This window comes from Cataglyphis hispanica, chromosome 23, assembly GCF_021464435.1.
Source record: "Cataglyphis hispanica isolate Lineage 1 chromosome 23, ULB_Chis1_1.0, whole genome shotgun sequence".
NCBI lineage: Eukaryota > Metazoa > Arthropoda > Insecta > Hymenoptera > Formicidae > Cataglyphis > Cataglyphis hispanica.
Window position 1 is genome coordinate 3,476,269 of NC_065976.1, and position 22,406 is coordinate 3,498,674.

At 36.6% G+C, this 22,406-nt stretch overlaps 1 protein-coding gene across 11 annotated transcripts in view; it reads right to left on the reverse strand.

Annotated features, from left to right (window-relative positions):
- Positions 1-1,967: 1,967 nt before the first annotated feature.
- LOC126857815 (cysteine-rich motor neuron 1 protein-like) overlaps positions 1,968-22,406 on the reverse strand; it is a 263,792-nt gene continuing 243,353 nt past the window's right edge. For 10 of the 11 annotated variants that reach the window (XM_050607586.1, XM_050607585.1, XM_050607587.1 and 7 more), the window contains 6 exons: positions 13,119-13,295; positions 12,450-12,635; positions 7,798-8,153; positions 6,810-7,166; positions 6,531-6,731; positions 1,968-6,342 (listed from right to left, as the gene is read on the reverse strand). In XM_050607586.1, coding sequence (XP_050463543.1) covers positions 6,097-6,342; positions 6,531-6,731; positions 6,810-7,166; positions 7,798-8,153; positions 12,450-12,635; positions 13,119-13,295 — 1,523 coding nt within the window. In that variant the 3' untranslated portion in view covers positions 1,968-6,096. The remainder of the gene's footprint in view (positions 6,343-6,530; positions 6,732-6,809; positions 7,167-7,797; positions 8,154-12,449; positions 12,636-13,118; positions 13,296-22,406) is intronic. The other variant, XM_050607588.1, reaches the window with a different exon arrangement.

Consider the following 22,406-nt stretch of genomic DNA (forward strand, 5'->3'; position numbering starts at 1 on the left):
AATTCGTATGATACATGTTTTAAAATAATAATTATTTTGTGCGCTACTTTAATTTAAATCTTTTATTTATATGTTACAGATCAACGTAACAACCCGACTTGAGAGGAGGAGGAGGCCTAGGAGAGGTATCGTGCACCGGCGGAGCAACCCAAGGGTGAGTATTTATTATTTGTATAATGGTTGTTACAAATCACGCATTAATCCGATCTTATTATTTGAATTAATTAAACAAAAAAAAAATAGAAAGAAAAGCTTTTAATAAACCTTATAAAAATTTTTGTGAAAAAAAGATTTTTTAGAATTTATAAAATTGTTTTCTATTTATGTATCTGCTTATTATCGTACGCATCGGATATAAAATTCGGCACATAAAAGAATAATTTTTTGAAATATTAATTATATTTTGGGCGCTGCTATAATTTGAATTTTCTATTTGTACAGACAACGTAGCCTCAAGACCAACAACTCCGCTGTTGCGCATCAGTGCCGGTGAGTGACGAACTTTTATTTAATTTTAAAGAAACGGATTTGTAGAGGTTGTAGATTGTAGATTGTATATTGTATATTGTAGATAAATCCGTTTCTTTTAAATGGATGAGCTGAAACATATTAAATTGAATAACCTAATAATTTTGATATGTATTACATCTTTTGCAAAAAAAAAAAAAAATAAATCTAAGTTAAAGAAGGAAGACTATAAAAAAACATTTTTTTCCAATTTATAGATTTTATCTTGTTAATGATGACTTATTTTTATAACGTGCTCCGATTTTATCCTAATTTCTTATAGCTCATCCATATCGTAGAATTTGTTTCTAGATACTGTTCTTAAATTTTGTTTTAACTGATATAAGACCAAATAATCAATCAATTAAATTACCTATAATAATAAATGTTTTGTAAGTTAATCTTATTTTATTATAAATTATATATTATTATATAAATTAATATTATATGTTATTATTACATATATTGTTATATTATTATATTGTCATATAATTATATGAATTATACACAAAAATATATCAATTTGAATCAAATTTATATATTTATAATTTTCAATCAAAATTTTTATTGCTAATTTGGCTTTGTCTCAGTTAAAATAAAATTATAAATGTCTGACGAACGATCATAAAATCGCAATTGTCAACGAGCGTGAAATGTTTACGCTCATCTACCGGCGACAATAACTACTCAGCAAAAGGAGTTTATTTTCTTATCAGCGCAAGAAAAATCTTGCGCTTATTCGCCGATGATAAATAACCGGCGACAAAAGGAGTCCGTATCTCCTTTTTTGATTTCTGATTAGAGATCAATCCAGAAATTGGCCAGGAGCAACGAAAGGTAAGTCCAAGAATATGGCCGGAAGAATATAGGCTACGCAAAATAGGTGGCCAATACCGGCTAAAAAGCGTAACGAGAAATACATAAGGTATAATTAGGGCACGCGAATAGGACACGCGATTAGGGCACGCAGTTAGAACACGTGATTAAGGATTAGGGTACATAATTAAAATATTAGCGATTAGGAATTCTCCAAATCTCGGATTTCCGCTGGTTTAGCCAGCAAGTAGGACTATAGGGATCATTAAGACATTAAGAAAAAAGCTAAAAATAATATTAAAATGTATAATAATACCAACTTAAATTTATTTTGAGGAAAATTATAATATATAAAAATTATTATAAAAAATTATAAAAGAATTTATAATTTTAATATTATAAAAAAAAAGATTATAAAAAGATTATAAAAAAAAGTAAATCACATGTATAATTAAGTAAGCCATAAGTAGGCAATGATAAGGAATTCATGTGTATCCTGAATGCAACTTTATCTGATGAAATTTGATAATCAGACAATAGAGAAATAAAAAATAGGAAAAATAACAAAAAAAATAATAATAAAAGCAGTAAACGCCAAAAAAGAAGAAAATGTATGTCATGAGGCAATAATAAAAATTAGTCTGTTCACATATTAACAATTTTATTTATAATCTCGGTTTATTTAACATACAAGAGCTATTTCACAACATTGCGCATCCAGTTGTATAATACGTATATGTTATAGGTAAATCTAAGTTATACACTGATATGATCAGTTACAAGGATTTTTTTTTTTTTGTACAAAGAGCGCACAAGTACAACACACTACTCGATTTGTTCGTAACTGCATTCAAAAATCGGTTTGATTCCAAAAACTGTTAGTTTCTTTCATCTACTTTCTAGTGTATCTCGATAATCGTTCTCGTGTCCTGCTATACGCATATAGATAACTACGAAAAAGTGCTTACGAATAGTGTACACAGCAGTTTTATTTTTCTAAACCTCTTATTTGTATGTTATAATTGAAAAATTAAATGTATGAGAAAAATACTCTCAGCGTATTTTAAAATTAAAATGCTTTTGATCGTGCCATTCATTTCAAATATTTAATTAAAATAATACATATTTAATAAAATATTGAAAAAACGTTATTGATTAAAACGTTCAAGATATAACACGTTGTTTTAAATTTTCGCTGAGAGATAAAATTGATTCTAGAAATTTATAAACATATACGAAATAATAGCGGAAACCACCGGATTTCCTTTTAATAGCAAATTCTCTGACCAATTTGAAGACATTTTTTAAAAATAAAGTATCAATAATTTTCCAATTATGCAGATAAAACTGTTAACAAAATGATTTAAAAAAAAGGATTTTTCATAAACCAAGTTTTGTGAAGCTAAAAAAGATTATCAAAATTACATTCTTCAGTTATTTTCAAGTGTAATTTATTTTAATATAATTTAAATTTCAGATTTATTTATAAAGATATATATAATTAAAAAATAATGAGAATCTTGCAAAAATAATTCCCTTTTTTGATATTTTTATTGAGAAAAAATGGACTTCAAATTGGCCAAGAAATCTACTACTCATTCGATAGTTTAGGGATGTTCTACATATTTTCTTTATCAAAATAATAAAAAATCTGCCTCTTAGACTATTCTGTACATCTTTCTCGGGACACCCTATACATTAGGCTCTGTTTTCTTGCGATACGAATAATTGGATATCTATAGCGCGGGATATAAAATATGTTCCCATCATATATATTGTATGTAATGTTTTAATTACAAATTTTCTATAAATATGACGTATTTCAATCTTTTTAGAAGATGAAGGAAATATATTTTATTTTTGTCTCAATTATATAAATTACAATAATTGTGTAATTTTACCTCAATTTTAAAGGGAAGATTTCATATCGATAAAATCGCGATTAATGTCACAACGTGACATTCGCGTTCCTTTTAAATTCTTACCACAAATACAAGCGCGACTTGTCTCACTTTTTAGGAAAACAAGCCCGATAAAAAAAGCAGGCCAAATTTAATCCTTTTAATTTTTTTTTTCAATACAATTGTTTTAATCATATTTTTTATCGGAAAGTTGAAACAGGAAATCATAAATAAATCGAATACGGCATCGCAACAGTAGATCACAATCTGTGAGCATTCATATGTTACAAAATTTCTCGGAAAAATCACAAATTCTTTTTGCAAAGCGCGCATACAAAGGTCCGATTATCGTCTATCACAAATTTTATTGTATACACTATCCGTTATGAATTGGATTCATCGTCAAGAACCGCGCGCATATGTGCTAAATTATATTATTATTCTATTGTTATCATTAATTGTTATTGTTACTGCCGACGTGCATATTGTATACAATACAACAAGAAAAGAAATCATCCTTATATACGCTATCCGGGTCTCTCTATCTCGTCGGTATACTACGTATATATTGTCTCCGAAGTACATACACACACGTGTGGAAATACAGCCTGTGGTTTATAGACAGTAAATGTATGTTATGCGCGCATGGGTTGTTTGCACGATTACACGTGTACGTATAAATAAGTCTAATGTATAGGCTATACGATTATACATACGAGATATATAAGACAAGTCACATTGAAAAAATATATGTATGTGTTTTAATTAAGAATGAAGAAAAGCTACGTGCGTTTGTATAAGCACATGGATATGTATGGTTCATTGGCGGGGAACCGGTTGTTCGTTCAAAATATTAGTAATTCTTTCGTTAAATGAATACGTAATTTTCGAATTTCAAATCACGTTTAAATTTCTTCCATTTTATCCTCGTCAATGAGAATGCTCGTTTGATTTCGCCGACTATTTTCGATTCTCGTCTCTCGCAATTTCATTTATCGTATTCATTCTTATCTCCACATTTTATAAGCTCACGTTGCGTGTATTACGTTATATCATTACTGTGTTGTTGCCGCATGTTCCATCATAGCGTGAAATATGTATGAACAAGAGAGATGCGTCTATCTAAGCTTGGTTAGTTAGCATCTGAAAATAATTCGAGTTCGCCACCCGAGAATTCGCAAGCCACCGGAGAAACAAACTTCCGGGTGTGTATGTACAAGCAACCGAGAAGTTACGGAACGTAATCGTGTATTATGTAACGCTATCGTGATCCGCGCACCGGGATATCTGCTGCTCACGTCGCACCGAGCGCAAATCTTAAAGTCGATCGCGACAGAGTTTCGAAGGAAACGAGAGCTTTCAGCATCGCTTCAGTTTCATCTTAATCTAAACTTTTACGGTATATGTACACGTACCTACTTCATCCCTTCGCAAGGTGCTTCATTCCGCGCAAATAAGACGCAATTAGGAATTCTCATTAGATATAAATATTACATGTTGTACTCGCAGCGAGCAAGACTTATATTAGTGATAAAAGGGAGACTTTAATTTTCGACTTAATTTTATTTTACGAGAAACTTTATATTAATAATAAAAGGTAAAACATATAGGAACAGTCTAATAACACAGTTGTTAACAGCTAACCTACGATTAAGTCTATAAACTTGTTCTCACAAATCAACCGTCGCAAGGTGATTTAAATAAATCTTAAATTAATAGAATTAATATCGCATAAAAAGCAAAATATATATTACAAAAATGTATGAAAAACAAAATGATGCTACCATGACGTAAAAAGATTTTTGATAATAATATAAATTTTCGTAATATATAATATAATAAAAATTATAAAAATAATAGAAAAAGATTATTTTTATCTCTTAAAAGACATGATTTGATAATCGCTTCGGATTGTTATGAATTTTAATATCCGCATGTAAAAAAAGGAAAAAGGAATACTTTTTTTTTTTCATATAAACGTTCATTAACCCGAGATAATAATGATGGTCCAGAGATCAAGGGAACTAATACTACGGTGAAGACTTGTCTCTTTTACGATTTTTTTTTTTTTAAGTTAGAGTGCCCTACGATGGATTAACATTAATACATTTATATCTATATTAATTAACCGTAATTACGCTACAGTTTTAATTATAATTTACAAGTTATACGGTGCGTGTTATTTGAAGTTAAGATTCAAGAGGACTCGGCAAATACATTTTATGAATTTGGTTCGAATTGGCGATTCTCTCTCATCTCCTTCTTTCTTCTTCTCTTTTTTAAAGTTCGTAACACACACTCACTGCCGCTTACAGATAATACTGAATCTACGTAAAGTATTTTCAGCCGGACCCAAAGAGAGAGAATTATGCAATATTTCATGCGCGACATTTGATTTTCCTCTGATATTCGTTTTATCCTTAAATTAGCGTGATGTTAATAACAGATTTACGTCTGCTAATAAACTATCTCGATGAGTTATAAATCATTCACTGCTATTAACTCTTAAAGGCATTTTATCTATTCATCATGTAGAATAATTTATCTCAAACTTGAAATTCTGACTTGATGGAGTTGTATAATTTTTAAAAAGATTTTTTGGAGAAAATTCTATGATTTTTTACATATTTTATCGTATTTTTTTGTCTATGAACAATAAATTATAATTTACAATATAATTTGCAAATAAAAGGTCCATTGTTTAAGAGTTAATATCGTGTAATAGCGATCGTAAAGTCCCAGGTCGCCGAATCTTGTCGACGATCGGGTATATATGAAACAGTTAGCGAATCGCTTGTATTTGCGCGTATAATCGCAAAATTGTGTTTGTCGATAATCGCGCGCTCTCTTTGGGAATCAACACAACAGTCTTTTACAAAGGTACGATCTTCTCGTTCCGATGAACCGGGGTGTCATAGGCGGGCACACACTTGTAATATTGCGGTGGATACGACGCGTATGAGGCCTCCGAAGGTGACAGACGGCCACGGAAACGATTGCGCACGATGTGGATTATCAGCAGTAGGCACAGTAATGCGAGTACGACGATTAACGTAATCGGTACTGTGCCCCAACCTCGGCTAGTGATCTGATTAATTGTGTCATTCTTCTTGATCGTCTGAAACAAACACACACGTGAGAGCGATTTTTAGCTTAGGCTACTACCTATTAAGTACAATTTTTAATCTACCTTAAAAGATTTCGTGTTTGCAAAAATATCTTAAAAATAATCAAAAATAATTTATTTAAAATGCGTATCGGTATCGTATATGGCAGCGGCAAGGAAATCGATAATACGAAATTTACCGTGATCGGACACACTGGGCAACAAGTGCCTGGTATCGGTGGTAGCGGATTACTGCAGGCCACCGAGCAGATGGTTTCTTTGCAATTAAGTCGTCCGCCGGTCTCGCAAGTACACGTGGTGCAGCTGTTCGGATGCCAAGTCGATCCCTCCGGATGCGTCTCGTTCAAATGGTCCATGCACGAAGCTTGACAGCGGCATATCTGCAAGAAATCTTGGTCGGTTATTCGGCGATACTTTAAACAGCCGCGTAATGACGCGTATACGGGAGTTATACTTACGGGACAGCCGCGTTTGTTCGTTTTGTAACCGAAGCTGCATCTTTTCCTGCATCCGACAAGCGGCGGGCAGCCGGCGGTGGACGGCTTGCATTCGCAGAAAGTGCAATCGTTCTCGTCCATGACGAGACCGCGTTCGCAGTGAAGATCGCATTTGACCTCGGGACAGATCCTCTTGTCGTTTGTCGCGTCCGGGGCGGTGTCGTTCGTTGGCGGATAATAACGCAGCGGCGGCGTCTGACAGGCGCACACCGTGCAACCGTCCTCGTCCTTGACGAGGTCGCAGTTTAGTCCACAGTGCGGCAGTTCCGGGCAAACTTTGTAATCCTCCGGCAGCACATCCGGCACGAGGTCGACCTCCTGAAGGGAGAAGACGGAAGTCGTCAGGTCGTCGTGAGATAAAACGCGCACGGTGGCGGTGAGAGGAGACTACCCCCGGAATTTCTCTTATCCGCGAACTTCGCCCTGCGCGATAGTTGCGAGAAGAAATCTTACACACCAGCTGCACAGGTACGTTTCGGGTACAGATAAGAGAAACTATGTCTCCTCTCTTATCCGGGTCACGACTGAAAATCCGCGCGACATGATGTTGCCGAGACGGTTGCATTTAACTAGGGTTGATAGTAAACGTTTCGTGATGGATGAGAAGACATTAGAAGAGAAATTGTCGTCGTAGATAAACGTCGATCAACGCGGAGCAGTTTTTATTTATTGTATCGTATCCTAGTTTGTGCACGCATCAATTATATTTGCCTTATTACATTAGATGTTATATTTACATAATATATATATATATATATTAATCCAAGAAAAAATCTCATTTCCAAAATTAAATTTATCGAAGGGAAATATTAATTATATATAATTATAATTGTTTTGCAAAGCAATCTTTTATAATATTTTTTTACCAATATTAAATAAAAGCTTTAACAATCGCTTAGTTTATTTGTAAATCTGTTGAAAAGTATCCGCGATTATTTCATTTTCTTACCAAATCGTCGGCGCACTCGCAAATCGGGCAGTTATTCTTGTCCGTGCGGAAACCGTGATAGCACTTCATCTTGCAATCGTCCAATGACGTTTCGCAAGACTCGCTATCAGAATGATGATCCAAGTCGGTGCTACTGTTGGTCGGTGGTGGACAATGAGGACAACACTCGCCGGGATCGGGCGGTATCGCGTTCTCGCAGGACTTGCACATGGTAGTTTGACAGGACGCGATTCCGTCCTCGTTGCAGACGCAAATGATGCAGTCGCTCTGCTTCCACTCCTCGCCGAGTCTTCTCGAGACACCCTCATGAATACAGTTTTGCGGCTTCTCCTCGGGTTTCACCCACGAGATCGGATCTAAGAGAACCGACAGACAGAAATATTTAGTTAGTTAGATATTAGTTAGAAATACGATAGTTAGTTAGAAATTAAAAAAATTAATGATTGGAATCTATATAGTAGAACTCAGAAAAATAAGAATAGTATGGGAAAAAATCAAGTCTAATTTATTATTTGTTAAAAAAAAAGCAACAAGAAAATGCGCCAAGTGCATTAAAGAATCGCTAGCATTTAGATTAGTAATTGTAAAAACATTTGAAAAGGAAACATTTTTACTTTATTTTATTTTATTTCTTTTATTTTTTTATTTTTATTTTTATTTTATTTTATTTTATTTTAATTTATTTTTTTTTGTAATTTGTTATATCTGTCTTTTTCTCATTTATTCTCTCAGCATCTTATTCAGAGTTTTTGTTGATGTTGAAATTGCAATTATATTTTCTTTCTTCTTTATACTAAAGGCCTATACTAATACCTCTTTCCCGTTTATAAATATAAATAAATAAATAAATTTTTTGACCATACTATTAGACCATTTAACGCTGCATCCTCGATTATATCTCTCTTGATTTTTCTCCCGAGATTTTTGCGATACATTAGAAAAAGATATTTTTTTTAAGGCGATTTATAAATAAGTCACACGGCATCGCCGCCGGGAAGCATCGCTAACCCAAATATGTTAGTTTGGCGAGCGAACGAGGAAAACTTGAAGGAGAGGGAGAGAGAATGAGTACCTCGATGTTTCCCGAGTTTGCAAACTCTTGCATAAAATTGTTGCGACGGATTTTTCGACGTCGAGCGCACCTTTGACGCGACGCGACCTCGCTCGGTCCCTGAAGAAAAATCGCGGCCTCGCACAAAAGTGCAATTACGTTTTTAACGAGTTCTTCAATCTTGCCGGACGATTTTCCCTCGACGACGACGACGACGGAGAGTCGTCGCGTTATTAGACGAACGGCCGTTAATTATGCATACGAGATTACGAGAGCGCGCGTATTATCGTCGACCGCGCGCGTTTACGACGTTCCTCTTCGACGATCAAGTCATTATTCGTCAATTTTCTAGCGGCGACAAGCGCTTGGTAATCATCAAAGCGACGGAAATTGCAGAATCTCATAAAGATTTGCAATCTCGCTTAATATTCATAGTTGCCCTTAACGCGTAAATGCACACACACACACACACACACACACACACACACATACATACAAAGTTGTCTTACGCCTCTTTCAATGTCGCGAAAATCTGATTATCCGCGTCATTATTTTGTTAGATGAACGATTACGGGTTAGTATCGCTGTCATTAAAACTGTCGAGCGTTTTTGACGCGAAATCATGCGATTAAGCTCCTCATTGATGACTTCGCTATTCACGCAGGCATCGCTTAGAGCGAATTTATTTATACGCTCGCTGCCTCTCCATTTCTCTTCCTTTCTTTATACAATCTGTACGTGAAATTTACATGCCAAGTACACTCCGTGGATGGTAAACTCTTGAGCGTTGATCTTCTCTGCATGAGACGACACGTACTGTCAGACTTCCTTCAAATCGCCGTTGATGAAATGAACTGTCATCACCTCGGAAATGGTGTGCGTTATTTTCTCATTTCAACTTAAAGTTTAATTCAATTTCCTTCGCGATTTCTTTTGACGATACATACTTGGCGGATACGAGTCAAGAGTGTTTCGTATCGTTTTGCCGACAAGTTTTTCAATTGAAGGCGTTTGCCTTTGAAGCGTCGATTCTTAACGCCGATGCTTTTCGCATCCATAAAAAGAAATATGTGGGTCAAGCGGTGGGAAGTGAACGTGCGCGAATGCACCTATCCCCTAGCCATCTCATTTACGAGCGTTCATTCATAACGCTTGCCGAACTTTAAAGTGGCACATTCATTCTCGTGAAAAATCCGCCGCGATAACGCAGCGGGCAAAAACAATTTTCGAGAGCCGCACCGCTGACGCGCGGGCGTACAGCGTTCATAGCTCCCATTATTTCCTTGTCCTTACACACGTACGCGTAACATACGTTTCCCGTTGAAAGGGCAAAAATTCGAACGAACTTTTTTCATCCGATATACGCGCACGTCGCTCGTTGGTTAACCGGCCTGTCCCTCGCGTACGTAATACGTTTTCCCGCTATTTCACATACAGAGCCTGCCGTGTCGGAAAAAAGCTAAATTCGCGAGCTTTTACAAGAAATATGAAAGGGTGTTCGTTCCTTTTTTTTTTCATGCGCTCGGGGCTTTTCCATTTTATTCTATTTTCATTATTCGCGATGTTTCATTACTCTTTGTTGCCCCGCACATCGTGGCGAGAAGAAGATATCGACGGTTCAAATTGGAAGCAATAATAAAAGCGCTTTGGGTAGAAAATATTAAGGGTATAATTTCTCAGTAGAGAGAGAATGAAGGTCCGAAAAAAATGGGGAGAAAGAAAGGCGCGTTAAATGAAGATTCGTAAGATTTACCTTTACGAGATGTAAGAAACAAGTTGATGTCTAATATCGCGGGGTTCCCTTTAAAAATTACTCGCTTTAATTAATATTCTAGATTCAAGATCAAACGAAAAATAATCACGTAAATGTAAATAAAACGATAACGCTACGAATCAATTGTAAATATTATGCATTGCAGCTTCGCTTAGAATATCAAATCACGATCGGGAAATAATTATTTTTGTAATTAACATAGTAAAATGTACTTTTGCAATAAAAACAGAGAGAGAGAGAGAGAGAGAGAGAAAGAGAGAATTTAAATCGGTTGTATCGCTATTTATAGTATCAGGGTTTATGTCAATATTTATTATCGCGTGCACTTTTCGACAAAAGCGTATTAATTAAACGACACATCAACCGTGTACGCGAGACCGATAATGCGGACTGTGGGCTAATGAATATTGTTAACAAGATAGAATCCTGTTTAATTGTCGCGTAGCTTGTTTAAACACTGTTCTGCGCAACATAGAACCAAAGTGAATTTGCCATATAACATAAAATGATATTTAATTGCCGGAAATCTATTAGATTGAAAGGGGACGATCTATAATACCTATCGATTGTAATGTATTTAAATATATACTCTGCACGTGTATTTTATTTAATACTTCCACGCAATTAGATAGTTTAATTATTTGCAGAAGCTGTTGCTTCTCGTATATTTGAAATATTAAAGAAAGGAATGCCAGATCTAAGCGCAAAAATGCTGGATTATATTGAAGGGCTAATAAGAGTTCAATAAATTGATATCATTAAAATATTCGGGAGGAGTGATAATATTTCTAATGCAATGATTTGTAGTTATCGATATAATGTGTACTCTCGTAGTAAAAATGTTATTAAATTTTAAAACATGCACGCGGAATATTATAAAATTTCAACTGCGAAAGAGAGAGAGAGAGAGAGAGAGAGGGAGAATGCTCGCTCGCGATTTCGCGAGATAAGAATGACTTCATTAAAATTCAACAGGTAGATCGAAAGTTCTTGCAGAGCGAGGGCGTCCGGGTGGTATAACTTTAAATGTTGTAACTTAAAAACCGCCGCTCGTTGCTCGGTTGAAATACATCGCATCTGAGCATTATCTCTGCTTATAATCTGCGCGACTTTATAAAGCCGTTATACGGATTTTAAAACCAAATTTAGCAAACACTGCGATCCCATTGGTATTTAAAAGACACTTATTTCTCGTAGAGAATTCGCATTAAGACTATATACGAAATTTAATAAAACAGTCTTCATACGTTTAGTCTATAATTGAGGAAAGTGAGACTCGTCGAGACAGATGAGATAAGAATTATCTCGCGATAACTGAACCTGAGCGAAAACTTGGAAAATTTGAAATCCATGGATGTGCGGATGTGTGTATATGTCAAACGACGAGAATCATTTTCTTCGTTTCATCGCAAAGCTCTTGGCTTTCAAGATCTCATTATTCTCATCATATATTTAATTCACATGTAAGCGGCGGACTTTCTCTCTCTCACACTCATTCTTTCTTCCTTTCTCTCGGTAATGGAATGTCGTCCGTAGGAAACGTTGATTACGATCGAGTTGGAAGTTCTTCGTGCTGATATCTAAAGTACATCGAAGCTACAAGCTCGACGAACGAGCTTGCCTCGTCAGATTGCAATTGGAGCTCTTTGAATGAGAGAGAGAGAGAGAGAGAGAAAGAGAAAAGGAAAGAGAGAAAGAGAGGCTGCATTGGAGTACGAAAGCCAGGTAAAGAGAAGAAGGGATAGAGAAAGCAGATATCAATGAGATATCGATCCAATATATGGTATTTCTATCGCTGAGAGAAGTCAGCCGACTTTTCGTAATTACCTGAGGGTCTGCAGTCGTGAAGGGGACAGCAGCTACCGGGTGTCTCGGGTTTGGCTGCTCTTACTTGAATCGGCCGTTGGCCCGGTCGGCATTTGGGCAGTGGACACGTCGGGACGCATTTGCAGGTACCGTCATCCGTTAAAACGCTGTCCTCGGGACACGATGACTCAATCCGGTGATGGTGATCTGTAGAACCGAAAGAGATGCGGATTCGAGATCATAAACTTGCAACTCGTTTTAATTAGAATCTTTATTTTCAATATTAACTGCTTTATATATATATATATATTAATCACTTTATACAATATCTAATATCTTCAATATTTTATGTAGAATTTTTTATTTAATTTTAATAAAATAGGGGAGATATAAAAGATAACGTAAATATATATTATTTTATTTTCAATAAACGTTATAAGACAAAGTATTCTCTTACTAAAGCACACTTTGGCCGTCTAAGATCAACGTTTATTATCGATTTGATTCGTTTCTCGAACGATACGGCGTGATTTAACCGAAGGGAAAAGCGTGATATTACTGCGCTGATAACAATCGCGTATATCATTTTCTCGGTTTTACGTAATAGACCCGGATTTTCCACGCACGGCCGATCGCTGTACTCGGCAAACACCATTTCCCATCGCGGTTCGCGTTTATGGATTCCATTACCTGAGGGAACGCAGTTGTAGCGCGGACAGCAATTACCGGGGGTCCCGGAAAACGTGCCTCTCACCAACACCGGCCGTTGACCCGATCGACACTTGCGGGGTGGACAATCCGCGCATTTGCAACCGCCGTCCTTCTCGTTCGGCACGCTATCCTGAGGACAGTCGTCGGCGATCCCTCCTTGAAACAGAAAAATCGCCAGCGAGATTAACGTCTGGGACCGCAATTCCCGGAGAGACGAATGACGGAAGGACGGCGCCGTTAAAGCGCTCCAAAGACGCTCGAAAGAGATATCCCCGGATGTTGGATATATTCTTCTAGAAATTGCATAAAATTCTTTTTTTTTTTTTTTATTCGGTGTACTTTATTATCAACAGTATGTCGCAATAATTTATTGTATATTTCTCGAGCAATTTCGAGTATTTGTCATTAACGAAAATGACACTAGAGAGTCCATTAGTTTTTGAGACAGCTAATTCTATGACATTTCATATATTCAATGAAATGATCACCTTTTCGATATAATAATATAGTATATAAAGTAGGAAAATAACATATATTATTGGTAGACGTCTCGTTCTCAGATATAATATCCATTCGATGTTTATTATTAAATTCGATAATTAAATGTCAGATAGCTAACCTCATTCTTTTCCCGTTTTTCCAAGATATGACGATAGTAATTTCTTGAAACTAAGTTTCTCGCGTGTGTGTGTGCGGACACGCTGTCTTCCCCGAGTCGTCCCTAATGAATCTTTTAAATCTCTTCCCCATTAGTAACCTGACAGGAAACGCTCTGTAATTACGTGGAGATATATATATATATATATATCGTGCGCGTGCGATTCTGCGAGAAAGATGTCAGTTGTCGGACCAGCGAACACCATGGATTACGCGGTACCGGTGACATTAATATAAATTCCCAAATGAGCGAAAGAAAAAGATATATCCTTGTCAGACATACGACGAGAATTGATTATTTTACGGATTATTCAATGGATTATCTCGACCGAAGAGATACGCGCATTGTGATCCGCGTTGGAGGTCGGCGTACCGGAGATGCGAATCGGAAAAAATTGCGAGTCCTGCGATGGATGTCAAAATCACCGGGAATCTCGAAAGTATATACGACGCGCTGACAAATAAAGAATATTAAAAGCGAGGTAAAAAGATACCGGGCGCCCACGGTGAATTCCACTTCTGATACGTTTAACCGAATCGAGGCATATTACACGTCATGCGATGCGAGAATCGTTGCACCTGATTATTTTCAAACGAATTATTTGTCTCTCATGTGAAGACAGACATCACGATACTAAAGCTTCAAAGATGTCAAAATATTCAGAAACGGGATCTTAAATCCTCGTGTAACATAAATGCGCTCGTAATGTGAACAACATTGTTGTTTATAGCATATGCTAAATCTTTGCGTATCGAAATAAAATTTCTTACATCTCTTACATTTTCGCCAAAAATCTTGAAAGGAGTTGCAGCGAGTTGCGTTATTAGCGAAATGATCACTATTTATTGATAAGTCTAATGCAGTCTAATTATTTGATTATCAATGTTGTCGTTTTATAAAACTTTAGAAAATTCGACATAAAAATTCTCCACTTTTTTTTATACGATACATTGTTAAAGTATCGTATGTTGTGTGTAAGTTATTTTACTATATAGGTCATTATTATTGATCCTATACATATATACATACCGCCGATGTATCACGAACCCGCCGCACTCTGATAAAGAAGAACACGGATATACGTAACTATAAGCGAATCTCTCAGCTATGTGATATCACAACGAAAAAGCAGATGTGAAAAAGAAATATATCGGGGAAGATAGAAGAAATTTAAACTCGTTCTTTGTATGGATTCTGGAAAGTGGAGTTTATATATCCGCCGATGGAGACAGTTCCTTCCTGGTTAAGAAAAGCGAAATATTCGATATGTAGGAATTTTTGAAATCACACTCTAAATGAAATCTCACGAGTCAGACGTGAATTTCTGAAAGGAATCGAAAGTTTCTTCGCGTAAAACTTTTGTTATCGTGTAAAAATGATTTTTGGTAGGGAAAACTTGTTCGGCAGACGAAAAAAGCGGTTTAGAACGATCGAAGGAATATTTTATAATTTATTTTATAATTTATATTAGAACTTTTTCTTTTCTAAGAGTGCGAGAGAAAGATTTAAGAAAACGGATTCTCTCCAAACTTTATTTGCATAGCTTAATAGAGAGTTTAATCCTCCTCCATTCGCGAAAGTTTTACATCAAATATCTCGCTCATTTTTAGCTTATATAAAGTATTACACGGATTAAAAGCAAGCACTTTCACCTTTGCAAGAATTGCCGATTTTTATCCTGAAAAAGCGATTCTTCCCCCCGGTTCTCATCCTACACATACGCCCCGATCCTCATCAAAATCGGTGATCGCGGTGTATATCGTGGATGAGTTTGCACATCTTCCGGAACGTGCGCGCCGTTGTAGCCGGACGAGAGGAGAGATCGATGGCTTAACAACGAAAGCGCCGTCTGCATGATGCACTCGCGGTTCATCTCGTGTCAGGACCAGTCCTCCATCCGTCTGTCCGTTCTTTGCGTTTCGGCCGCTAACATGACAGAAACGAGAAGATACAATCTTCTTCTCTTTCTCATGGTACTCGTTGCATGCAGCCTCTTTGTGTCCGGCTTTCGCAATTTCGCGTCGGAGATTTCGGGGCCGGATAAGTCCCCCATCCTCGTTGCCGCCTCTCACGAGAAAGAAGGAGGGAAAAAAGGATAAAACAAAAGAGGGAAAGAGAGAAAGAGAAACGCGAATAAGACGCGCTTTTCGGTTTTTGGCGTGACTGAAAAATACGTCGGTCAAAGATTACGCCGCGGCGAGTTCTTTAAAGGAAGGGCTAAGGAACCCTTTTTCTCTTTTCTCGTCTCCTTCTTCCTCGACTCGTGGAAATTTAACGTGATATCCCCCTCAGCGATCAGAGGGCGATATCCGGTGGATTTTATTGCGCCTGTTGAAGTCACAATTTTGAGATTTAACGCTTGGCGGTTGGATTGCTTGAAGTCGCTTTGAAAAAAGGCGTATTTCAGATTTATGTTCATTCTTACTCCAGATTTTGCTTCGTCTTGTGGTTTGGATTAAAATAAGATCAAAGATTATTAAAAATTTTTGTAATCAATATTTGTTACGAAAAAAATGTCTATATAAATATGTCTATCTCGTATAAATAAAATTAATATAAAATTAATTGCATAGAGTAAATTTAAATTTTTGCATAGAAATAATAAAATAATAAAATAAGAAGAATATATGAAGATGCTGTAGCTAGATGTATTACTTAAGCGCTATTAATTTTATCTTTAAAAAATGTGATTTATTTATAATACAGATTATATAGAAAGATTTTTACGATAATTTATTACTCAATTTTTATTCAATATTAATTTATCTAATCTTTTCAAATGGATTATTTCACAATTTTATTTCTTATTATAATCCAAATGGATTTGTATTAATCATAAAACGATTCGTAGATCAAGATATGATAATATTCAGTCAAAGGTTTCCCCGAAGACTTAATAGAGACTTGTGGTTTATTTTTGGATCGAGCTCATAAACTTTCGGAAAATATAGACGAAATTTCAAGTGCCCATAAGAATGAACCCGTTGTTTAAGAGCGATTCGAAAGGGTCGATCCATGCGATAGTACTGTACGCAGTTTCCCCTCTGTTCTTACTTTTCCCTATAATTCCCCTATTTTTTTTCGAGGATCCTTGCCCGCGGGATCGATCGACGCGTTCTTATCTAATGCCCTCTCGTACTTTAGGCGGACTCGTCCTTGGGCAGGTATGCGTAAATCGACGCAAATCGCGCCGTAAAGATGTCCGGGTCGGATAGACTGGGAAATATGCGGCGAAATTAACTTCAAGGGTTGAAGATAAGAGGAGAGAAGAAAAACCAAAGGGAGCGAAGATTAGTCCCCTCTCGGGTCTTTATGATTTCGGGAAAAAAAAAACCAAGTCAAGTGTCCATCCACGCGCGTCGAAATCGCGACTCGCGCTGCGATACGATCGTAATCTCAGTCGGGCTGATTTATTTCAGCGACGATTACGCGTGTGATGTGCCTCGTGAAACGACCTCAAGGTGACTCGAGGAAAAAAGTGGGTAATTTCCGGCGATAAATAACGTCACGCGCGAATCAAAGAGATGTCCTTCTGTGAGGAAAAAGTTTCGATCGCCGGGCTCCTACTCTTCCACTTCCGCTATTCTCGCAAATAGTAATGAATAACTGATGAAGACTCATTTTGTATTTTAATAATCACGAATACTCACAATCTTCCTCGCGAACCATATTCTCGATTGGATATACATTATTGTCTGATATCATCGAGCGTGTTATTGGATAAAAAAAAAAGAATGAGAATTGCATATAGAGTATCTATATTTATTTGATCAATTTTTTCGAGTCATTTTTTCCGCGACAAAAAAAATTATACGGAGAACGAGTTTTATCGCATCATTTTGCATTCCGTATATAGTTGGAAAATTTGTTTTCTTGTTAAAAAAATGTCGGTTAAAATTTTTATATTAAATATTTAACATATTCATGTATCAATTTAACGTATTGTTGTTGTGTTAATTGAACTCAAATGTTGAATTAATAAAACACGTAAAAAAATAACACAATGTGCACAAACATATTTTTAATTTTATACAATAGATATGAATATGTTCCGTATTATCAGTGGCATTTATCTGTTAAAATTTACAGGAAAAAATATTTATTCTGCAATAGAAGAGAGTGATTATAGATATCAATAACTTTTGTTCTAAATTAATTTTATCATTAAAAAAATGTTGATTCTACACAAAATTTATTTCAAACTACTATAAAGTTTGCATTTATTTTGTGTTGAAATATTAATACAACAGTACTAGTGTCACATTTATCATTTATCATCATTTATCATTTAACATATTCATATTATATCCCATTAAAAATTGTGTGGACGATTTAGAATATGTGTTAAATTTAAGTCAAATTTTCCAACCGTATATAGGTATTTTGAAGCGATCTAAACAGAGTATAACCGATAATCGCGCGCTCGAATTGAGGAAATGTTTGCATCAATTTTTTATGCAGTGTATATTACATCAGTAACGCGCGCTACTACAATTAGAGAACAAAGAGATACCATTCGCCGTAAAACAATCGCGTTGTCGAAACAATGCCGGTTTTGCTGCAGACTCCCTATAGTATCGGGAAAATAGCAGCAGCCGCGTTTGCTCGCGCCAACAATAAGTTCATTCGGTATTCAGGACTTAGCCGCTGAGAGAGTCGGGTCAGGAGGCCGACTAATGTAATACGTATCTTCCATGTGTATGCGAAACCATTCGTTCTCGCCGTCGACTCTCTTCGTGCGTACTTTTATGCCAGCATATTCGGCAGAATCCAGATGTTGGTTCCATTTGCCTCTCTCTCTCTCTCTCTCTCTCTCTCTCTCTCTCTCTTTCTTCTCTTTCCTTTCTTCTCTTACATCCCGCGACGCTGCACCGCCAGCGAAATACTAATCGTTGCACCGATTCGGCGCTTGCCAGGGTCGGGGCAACCGCGGCTGCATCCCGTTCATTTTGTTTGTTTCATTCAATCGTATTCTCGTTTCTCGTTACGCGCCCCGGTGTATTTCCTCCTTCTCGCTTCGTTATCGCGCCCGCCTGCGCCCCATCCTCGTAATTTTATATTTCTGTTATTATTGGAAAAGTTCTTTACCCGGGACTCGAAAATTTATTTCCGAGCGAGGCGCAGTCCTTTCTCTCTCTTTTTCTGCTTCTTGATTCCATCGTTCGCAAAACTTTTGTATTGTGAGCCGTGTAATTGTCGCATTAATCTTGAGGTTGATTAGTGTCGCGTAACGCTAGCGTCACTGACAGCCGTGACACTGTCACAGCGTGACACGTGTTCTCATTAGACCGCCGACGTGACGCCGTTTTCAGAAATATCGACGCTCTTAGGCGTTTATATAAGAAAGCGACGCTATGAAGAAACTAGCTGAGCAAAAACTCGAATGGCTTCTGTTTAATAATTCATGGCTTATCCCGACAAGAATCGCGGCGTGAATGTATTTTCATATTTTGCGCGACGTGAACGGCCTGTTGTTCGGCGGTTGTGATTTTATTCGAAACCGATCGACTGACTAAAGCTCGGAATAAGAACGTGCGATAAAGATAAAAAGCTCATCATGAGAATGTCTCGCTCGGCGGTCCTCATCACCTCCAGACACTTTTCCTCCTGTCGTATATCGTAATCTTTATGACGAGACTGACGCAAGAACAAATCGACGCGAGTCGCACTCGAGAGGTACGAGAAGCAGTGAGAAGAGCGAGAAGCTGAAGAACGGCATTTGTGCCCGGCATCCCGATCCTTCCTCTTTGTGTCTCTCTCGTCGAGTCCTTCCCTTCTGCTGTTGCTGCTGCTGGCAACGGTCGACAACAACTACCGTAGCAGCCTGCTGCAGAATCTGCCGCAACCAGTCACGGTGTTAACGCGTTAACGTCGGGCTCCGCCAAGATGCACACACTCGAGCTACTAATTTACCTCCGGTGTGACGGAGCACCCTTTGCCTTGCTGGAAACCCTCGTCCTTCGCCGATGACGTCAAAGCAAACGGTCACGGTACACGCCGAGTAAACGCTGCGCGCACGTGTACAATAGCACAGAACACACACACACACACACACACACACATATATATATATATATATGCACATTAGTGAAAAGTTTCTAGATTTTGTCGACCTCTCGAAAGTGCAAATTGATCTATTGAAAATTTAATTCTCCTCTTATCGCAGACGAAACTTCACTATTAAATGATTAATGTAAGAAAAATGTTAAGTAAATTAATAACAAGATTGAAAGAAAGATAAAAAAAGACAGAAAAATAAAAAGAAAGTACAAGAAAAAAAAATGACCATTTCCAATTTGCTAAATATATCGCAGCTATAATATAATACGTTATATCCTTCTTTTATAACTTTAAAGTAGCTATTCCATTCTATGAAATTCTATAAAAATAAGAAGAAACAAAGAACGGAGATCTTTGACAATACTTGTTCTTTGAACAGAATAAATGGTGATTTGAGATCGCCTAAGCGTGCAGGTGAACGAGCCAGAAACTTGATAATACAAAGTAGTTATGCGTTCTTGAATAGGGGAATGCACAACCTGAATGTCCGACTATGCTCGAGAATGCTTTGAAGTGATTATCTTGGACGTCGGGTTATTATTCAAAGGGCGACCAAGAATTCGGCGACCGCAGAATCTCGCGTCGGCTCGTCCCGCGGAATCTATTGCGTGATAAATTGCATGCTCAATTAGAGAATTAATCCGTAGAGAATTATATCATTCGGGATGATTAATTATTCACCGCGATATATTAACTGCTGCTACTGCTGCTATATTAAACTAATTCTTATGTATACAAATGTCCTATTTTTATATAATTTTGTGAAAAATTTTCTTGTGCATTTTTGCACAGATTTGTTTCAAAGCACATATTTTACGCGTTTAAAATATATTTTCTGACATTTAGAAACTCGCGAGAACGTTAAAAGATAAAGCGACAATTTATAAGATTCACATACAAATGCTTCGAACAATACATTCGAGATCATCTTCGCAGTCTCTTAGCTGCGTCTCTTCCTTCGACTGCATTCGACCACCTCTGACATTTAGAAAGTATAAATTCGTTAGCCTACATCAGCCACTTCGAATCCCGTTTCTGCTCTCTGCAACGGGTTAACTGCACATTGACCTTGTGTTGCCGCGCAAGTCTGACATCGCGATCGTTATCCGACGAAGTTATCAATCGATTCAGGCTTCCCGCCCCCCGCCCCCTCCCCCGCGCGGCAGGTCCGATTATTGTTTTCCGATGGTACATGCACATGCTGATATCTTTCGCCGACTCGGTGACATGAGATGGATTTCGCGCCGCGGTACGCATCAGAATGGGATGGGTGGGCGGGTGGATGTTGGCACAGAAGAGATTAACAAACAGACGTTCGCGCGGGCGAACAAACACGGGATGGGAGCAGCACAGCCGAAGATGGCACACAGCCGTGTATAATGGGAGAAAAGCGCAATATACAATCCGTCACTTCTCTACATCTCCAGATCCTCCTCTCCATTCTCTCATCGCATCTCCCGACATAATGAATCTTCTATTCATTGTCGTCGTCCAGTAATCGGCTCTAGACGAATTAACGACCGTTATTTGTGAAATGTGGCGTATTTTTTGGAAAAAAATCTATTTTTATATAATATTCATATATTGATATTGTATGTGTGTGTGTGTGTGTGTGTGTGTGTGTGTGTGTGTATATATATATATATCTTCAAGATGTAGATTATCTCTTTTTCAAAACTAGGCTTTTAATATACAATCTTTATCAATATATGAATAAACACACATGTATATGAAAATTGTTTTTATTCCAAAAAATACTGTCTAAAGTTAATTACTATATACATACATATATGTATATATTAGGGTAGTCGTTTAAAAAAAAAAAAATTATTGCTGCTATCCCCTAAAAGAGTAATAATTGATAAAAAAATCTCAAGTCTGTCAATTAAACTGAGCATGCGCCTCTAGAAAAGCGAAGACATTTTGAAAAAATAACTATTATATCAAATTATATTAATCAAATAATTATAAATATTCATACGTTATTTAACAAATTGAAACTTGTAAAATTACATCTATTTATCATATAAAAATGATAAGTAAAATCTGGAAAAAAATGAAAAAAATGGAAAGAAAAAGAAACAGAGATTATTAAATTTGTATTTTCATGAGGCACTTGTCCCCTTTAATTTACAGACTTGAGGTTTTACATTCTTTTTTATCAATTACTATTATATATATATATATATTTGACAAAAACTTTGAGAGAATTGCACACTTTGTAGTGATATAATTTATTAATAAAACAGCTTTGTTTTGTTATACTAAAGAGAGCGAATCAAGTCCTACTTAGTTAATTAAAAGTAACCATTGTTTAAGTTTCTTTAAAATTCTCCCGCGAACAATATGCAAAAAGCCTTAGAAATAATCGGGATGCGCGGCGCAACCAAGTATATACATCTTAATTAAAGATTGCGTCCGAGAAGTTCGTCCGAAGAAAATATTGCGGCAGATATTATACAATCTCTTATTTCGCAAAAGTAAAAGTTTATCATTGTCCCGATTATAGATTCGCTTTCAATGTCGATTTTGTAACGAGTAAACTTTAT